We start from the raw sequence: 7,139 nt of genomic DNA, 5'->3' as shown, positions 1-7,139 counted from the left end.
CCTCCCCCCCCCCCCCCCCCAACCACATGCATTGTACTGAGGATTACACTGACACAAGATCTTGTGTCTCTTAGGAATGTTATGGGTGCCACACTGGTTGAAATTTTAGATGCAAAATTATAGCAGGAGTTGTCTGCATTTTGTTTACTGAAAGCTGCCATGGCTTTTGAGCTTAACATACCTTTAACAGATCTGGTTCAAGGTCTACCTCATTTCATATTGTTTCCAGCCTCTTCAACCTTAATTTGCACATGCATGTTATGAAGTTTGGTGTTTGAGACTAAATCTTTTCAAGAAAGATAAAGTGGCCTGATATGTCTTTGTCATTTTACTGTGTCTCACTTTTGATAGCTCTGGATGCCCAGTTTTTACCGGTTTTTGTTTGAAGAGATCTGCTGTTTTACTTTCAGAAATCTGAGCATGTTCTTATATCAATCCCTTTATAGAAAGTCATTGTATTGGGGAATACTAGATGAGTGTTAAGTGTTTAGCTTTACATCGTGGGAAAGGAATATCATTTACAATGCCAGATCTAACTGTGGCTAAAGTAATTCCATTCACTGAGGGTGTGCTGAACTTCCCTGTGGCCTTTTCCATATAGAAATATAAATATTGGGGCTCAGCAGCTTTCAGCAGTACTGAAGGTCTTCATGCTTGGTTGTGCTTGAGGCCATGCTGTGCTGGGTCACTCAGTTGTACAACATGGCTGCATAGTGTAGAAGATTTTTCTCTGAGTTACTCTTTCTGAATCCTGACCCTTTCTGTTTGGAAAGCAGTTGCAGTGTGATGCTGAGCACCTGGGGCAGGCAGTGAGTACTCAACATGCCCACTGCAGCAGTGCTGTGGCACCAGGGCAGAGCTCAGCACCATGTGCATGACAGGACCAAAATATTTAGCAATTGCTTTAGTTTTTCTCTGAGTGTGTTCCTCCTTGGAGGTTTTTCTCAGCGCTTTCTTACTCCTTAAATTCCTCTCTGTGAGCTCTCACTACCTCTTTTACACCATGTTTTATGCTTTGTGGTGTTGTGTTCTTGCTTCATGGGCAAGTAGAAGGGTGAGAGACTAGGGATTGCTTAGTGTGTGCTGTGCTGACAGTCTGTCTGGGAACAGAAAGAGTCATTAGCAAAATTTTGTCATGAAAGAGCAGCAAAGAGAACAAGAACTGGTATTTCATCATTTGTATAGAACTGTTAGAGCTTCATAGTCTTGGGAAAAATAAAGATACATGTGGCTTAGGAAAAAAGTATTTTAAAAGTGTAGTGATTTTAAAGGAAACAATAGGATATAGCAAAAGGTGTACTGACATTGCCATGGAGGCTCGGGATGGTTACCTCCCTGAAATAGCCGGTACATGATTTGTTTTTAATAAATAAACAAATAGATAAATAAATAAATACTTTTTTTCCCCCCCCTCCCAGAAGTGAATGTAGACCAGAGAAACTGCCATCACATTCCTTTGAAATCGATCATGAAGATGTGGATAAGGATGAAGTACGTATTCTGGTTTTGGTGTGGGTTGGGTTTTTTTCCGCTGGGGAAGTTATTTATTGCTTTAATATCAAATAAAGAATGATAATGGAAGGTCATTATCTCCTATAAAGTATTTCATATTTTTAATAGCTCTGAAATTAGTGGAACAGCTTTGTCTCATGTCATCCTGTGTATGGGAGGGCTATTAATAATATCTTATTTTAAAAGGAATGAAAAGGTGATTATTAAGTAGATATTCACACATTGCAGGTTTTTTTCATCTTGGAATTCAGAAAATAAGTCCATGCAATATTAACCATGTCTTCCATATAGGACACAACATCCCACTCATCTTCAAAAGGTGGTGGTGGTGGAGGAGGAGGAGGATTAGCAGCAGGAGTTTACAAGTCTGGATGGCTTTATAAAGGGAATTTCAACAGCACTGTAAACAATAGCATTACTGTTCGGGTAAGGAAACAACATTATTCTCTCTTTATTCCTTTTGGATTTATATTCCCCAAAGAGGCACACTTTCTGCCATTGTCATTTAGCTGTTTATATCTCAGGTTTGATTACATTGCTTTAAATGATAAAAAATATTGGGGCTCAGCAGCTTTCAGCAGCACTGAGTTTCACAGCATATTTCAGTTGTCTGCAAAATAGTGTGATTGAAGTGCAGTCAGGAGTTACCTGTTATTTAAACCTTGTGAATAAAGTATCAGTGACAATAATTTGCAGTACAACAATTTTCATGCTTCTTCTTTCCCACCATTTCAGTCATTCAAAAAGCGCTACTTCCAGCTGACACAGTTGTCGGATAACTCGTATATTATGAATTTTTATAAGGATGAAAAAATATCAAAGGAGCCAAAGGGATGTATTTTTTTGGATTCTTGTACGGGAGTTGTACAGGTAAGTTCCAGTTTATTTCATTGTAGTGGTTTGGGTGTAGGATGCATTTTAAAAGGCAAGTGGAAGAACACGTTCATTAACAGAATAATGGTCTAATTAGCAGTTTCAGGAAATGAAAGCATCAGTGGTTTTGCTCTTTAAATTGGTGCAAATGCTCAGACTGACAAGTTACGAAAAACTACAGCTGAATTATGGTAGCAGACCATGCACACACTCTTTGTCCATGGCAAACATGATAAAAAAATATTGTGAAATGTTTGTGCGGGGGGGGGGAGTGTTTCACTGAAATTATTTTCTGAGATGTCAGATTTTACCTCATGCTTACAAAGAGCATGCTTGCTTGTTGTGGGGTAAAGAGATTCAGGTTAAAAAGCATCACCTGTTGGGCAAGTGTTAAATTAATTGTGTATCCTGAGCCTCCTTGAGGGTCATCACTTTTAGAGATGATAGAGAATCTTAATGGCATCAAGTAGGACAGAACCTTATTGTTTGTTTGCCAGAAATGTCTAAACTAACCTTTTTTTTCCCCTACTGTTCCCCTAAGACAGTGTCATTAGCTTTTTCCCTCCATCTTCTTCTTCCTGTCCTCTCATTCTATTAATATATTTCTCTTTTTGCTTTTGTTTCATTCTAAAGAAGATGTTACCTTGAATGGTATGTGACTATTGACTGACCTAGCCCATTGTGTCACTAAAGAAGGAAATGCCTTTTATTTAATCCATACTTTACTTAACCAGTAAAGGTTGGTAACAGTGCCAGGCAGGCTGATTTGAGAGTTGCTTTGAAAGAAATCTTTCAGGTAACACAAGGGAAGACCCCTGATAAACAAAAGGTTTTCTTGGTTGTGATGTCTCTCCTTCACCTCTAAAACCCTTTGGAGCAAGAAAAATAATCAGTTCCCAGTGATTCACTCTGGGAACAAGTATTTGCTGACAGTCCCCAGCTCTGTGGGCAATGGCCATTTCCCCTGTGCTGTTCAGAAGGGTGTCTCTTTTTTCAAACAGGTGTAGAACAGGGTGGAGAGAAGCATGTAGGACAGGGATATTTGCCAGTGTCAATCCATTGGCTTGAAAGACCCTCACAGGTAGCTTGGAAGTGTAGCAGAAGCTGTAGAGGAGATTCTTACAGAGAAATCCTGTTTAGAAATTGCTGCTTGCTCCTGCCTGGTGGCAGCAAGTGTTGCTTGTAAGGTGGGTCTCAGCCAGAGCTCCAGTCCAGCCCTGTAGGGTGTTGTTATGTACACATTTAATGGTATCCCAGGGGCGTCCATTCTGCTGTGTTGTTTCTCATGACACTCCAGGATAACAGAAATGCCTTGACTGCAAGTTTTCTGCCCTTTTTCACTAACTTCTGACAAAAAAAACTCAAGAAAGCTTTGAAATCCTCCTCCCCCTGAGCTTTTGACAACTGCTTTCTAAATCTACAGTGTTCCTTCAAATTGTCCTAAACTGGTTGACCGGTGGGTTCTCCTCTTGCCTGTCCCCAGATACAAGTTTCTGTGATTGTTCTTTGATTGATGTTTAGTATGGGATTCACAAATTTGAGCTATCTTCACTTGCAAGAAGTTAGATTCTTAGCCAAAGGGGTACTAGGGTGAATATCATCAGCTGCCAAAGTCTGTGATGGACTTGGAATCATAGGGCTCAAAAACAAAACCTGGCTTAGAGTTGCCATAAACAGGGAGACCTGAGGATGTGGAGAAAGAGTTGGGTAAAACTGAATTTTTAGTGAAAAAATGTGATATGTACATTGTGATTTAATGAGTTTTCATACCTCTATAAATAATTTAAGTCTCTATGAATGACTTTGAGCTCCTGTTTGATAGAGATAGAATATCAAAATTGTAGTAAACATCCCAGAGGAATCATCTCCAGATAAAATAAAAAGTGCTTCCAAAACAATTCTGTTATTTTGGAAGAATGACCCTCCAGGCATTAGACTTAGCCTGATGTTTCATTTATAGCTCATTCATAGTCTCTTTTTTGAATCTTGTATTATTTCCTTCTGGAAGAAATTTTTGAACTTGAAATTAAGTGTTGAAGATAAGAAGTCAAGGTATGGAAGGAGTTCTGTAGAGGAGCAAACTGAGAAATGGTACCTTGTTTTTTTTTCCTGTTAACTGATTAGGAAGTAAAATAGTTGGCCTTAGATTCAAAACAAAGACTTTGCTGTAGATCTCATCTGCTTGCCAGAAGTCTGAAGTGCAGATGGAAAAGTGGATATTGAAGTTTTCCTGCCCTGCCTGATGTTCTTAAGATTCAGCATGCAAGATGTATTGCTGTATTAGATAATGTCTGGTAGCCTTTCAGTACCTGATTTAAAGATCTTGGCCATGTCTATGAGGGGCAGTACATAATATAGACAATAAATGCATTCATTTTGTGTTTCAGTACCTGATTTAAAGATCTTGGCCCTGTCATAAGAGGAAGTATATAAAATAGAAAAGAAATGCATTAATTTTAAATGCTTTTGTCTTATCTGAAGTAAAATTGAAACGTAGCATTCTTCTTTGTAGATTATGCATGAACTGGTGTACATAATCCACTTTACAAATAATCTATCTTTGAAAGTTTTGAATGGCCACTACCTAAGATTCTTGGCATAGTTTTGTTCAACTTCTAGCTCTTGGTCAGGCCCTTATGTTATATGATTTTATACATACGTAACAGGTTTTAATGACATTTTAGTCCTTGTTTTACATTAGCTTGAATGTATGATTGGAGAATTTGAGTGATTTCAGGATCAGGATAAATAGTGAACACCCAAACCAATTGCTGCAAAACCCAAGCCTATTCTTACCCTGTGTTTGAAGAACTAAAATTTATAACCCTGAAAGAATATTCACCTTCATAGAGCACTTCAGAGGAAAATTATTTCCTATCAAGAGAATTTCCAGTAGCAGAAATAGAAAATAGCACACATGCACACATATATGCACACACACAATCCCAAGTCGGTTTGAAAAGCCAAGATTTGTCTGACCCTGTTGACCCAAGTAGCTCCAGAAGAAGTAGTTCAGTCTTAAGTGATTCCTGATCTGGGTCATGACATGTAATATAAGAATTGGAGCAAGTGATTAGCAACAGATTGGGTAGGAATCTTCTAAATAATCTTTGTTGCTGGAAAAAAATGTTCATGGAACTTGCTTCTCAGTGTCCTGGGTTCTCCTCCTCCTCTGCTAATCACTTTCAGATTTTGCCTCTGTTCCTCTTAAATATCACTATCATCTCACCATCTGTCTTAGAAGCTTCTTAATAACTTGTTCATATAGGACTGTGCAGAAAAATAGTTACAGTATGCGGAACTACAGGAGACCACTGTCATGTTATTTGAGACTGTTAAGGAAGAAAAAATGGAGTGAAATGGCCAGTTATGGGGTGGATTTTTTTTTTTTTTTCATTTGTCAGCATCACTCCAAGGTTAAATCTGTCAACAAAGTGATGGCAATCTTCTGGAATATTGAAATCAAAATGGTGGCACTGATGTCCATCGTCAGTCAGCTTTAAAAGTTCAGTGAAACAATAGGGAATAGAATGCATTACTGTTCTCTCAGATACAAGCAAGGAGGAGAGAAATTGATGCAACTACTTCCTTAAGACTAAGAGATATGTGCCTCACTAACTGGGTAGATTTGAGAAATGAAGCACATTATGTTACATCCCATCACTTTGTTTAATTTTATTGAGGTGTTTCAGTAACTAAGTACCTGTTAATTCTTATGACACAAATTGATAGACTCATCATCTCCTGCCGGTAAAATCTGGTGATACAGAACAGATCTCAGAACTCAGTCTGTTCCCAGTATACTGGGCATTTGTTCTTATTTTGTGCTTGAAAAGGATAGCATTGCAATGACTGACCAGCATTATACCTCACCTTTGCCTCTTGTGAAAAGTTGTTGAAATCCCCTAAGTTGTTTCTAAAATCTAAGACAAAAGTAGACGTGGGAAGTACCCATTGTAATAGTTACTGTGCAGGAATTTGTCCTGTTGCAATCTTCTGGAAAGATTGTTCCCACTATCCCCCAAATATTTATATGACTTAGCAGTACTTTGGTTTATCTTTTTTGTGTCTGGTGTGCTGGTAAAGTATAAGAGACTTGATTTTTAGAGCTGTTCTCTCCAGACCGCTTCAACTCGTGTAGCAGTGCTGCACTTTGTGACCAGAGGTCTTTTATTGTTCCACATGGGAGGTATTCCCTTCTGAAGTATTGTCCATCTTAGATTTCTGTGGCTAAATATAGGACATATGTTTGGCCATAGAAGCTCTTAAAGGCACAAATTGACATAAATTTGTGTTAATATTGCACTATTTGGATTTTCTTTAAAGCCGCTGAAGTTCCCTTAAATGTCATTTTAAGGAGTGGCCATATACAAATCCATCTTATGGATGACTTTTTCAGTACCTTTTTGTATTATTTCTAGTGTTTATTTTTATTTTCCTTTTGTTCCAACAGAATAACAGGCTTAGGAAACATGCCTTTGAGTTGAAAATGAATGACCTCACATACTTTGTGCTGGCAGCTGAAAATGAGCAGGATATGGATGACTGGATTTTCACTCTTAACAAAATCCTGCAAATAAATCCAGAGGGAACAATTCAGGAGAGGAAGAGTGCAGATCTCACTGACCTGAGACTTGGTAAGAGTGAAAAATCTCTTGTATTGTTGGGTTTTTTTTAAACAAGTGAAAAAAGTGGAACCTTCATATCAGTATTTAATCATTTTGACTGCCTGAGTCTGTAATGGATTCTGTACC

The 7,139-nt window shown here is 38.2% G+C and overlaps 1 protein-coding gene across 16 annotated transcripts in view; it reads left to right on the top strand.

Annotated features, from left to right (window-relative positions):
• Window positions 1–7,139, top strand: part of DOCK10 (dedicator of cytokinesis 10) — a 121,567-nt gene that overhangs the window by 49,538 nt on the left and 64,890 nt on the right. For all 16 annotated transcript variants that reach the window (XM_017740088.1, XM_017740095.1, XM_017740091.1 and 13 more), the window contains exons 5-8: window positions 1,419–1,491; window positions 1,804–1,938; window positions 2,248–2,382; window positions 6,839–7,022. In XM_017740088.1, the coding sequence (XP_017595577.1) occupies window positions 1,419–1,491; window positions 1,804–1,938; window positions 2,248–2,382; window positions 6,839–7,022 (527 nt within the window). The remainder of the gene's footprint in view (window positions 1–1,418; window positions 1,492–1,803; window positions 1,939–2,247; window positions 2,383–6,838; window positions 7,023–7,139) is intronic.

This window comes from Corvus brachyrhynchos, unplaced genomic scaffold, assembly GCF_000691975.1.
Source record: "Corvus brachyrhynchos isolate BGI_N302 unplaced genomic scaffold, ASM69197v1 scaffold1337, whole genome shotgun sequence".
In the NCBI taxonomy this organism is placed as follows: domain Eukaryota; kingdom Metazoa; phylum Chordata; class Aves; order Passeriformes; family Corvidae; genus Corvus; species Corvus brachyrhynchos.
The sequence above is the reverse complement of the archived record's forward strand: the minus strand, read 5'-3'. Positions and strand labels throughout refer to the sequence as shown.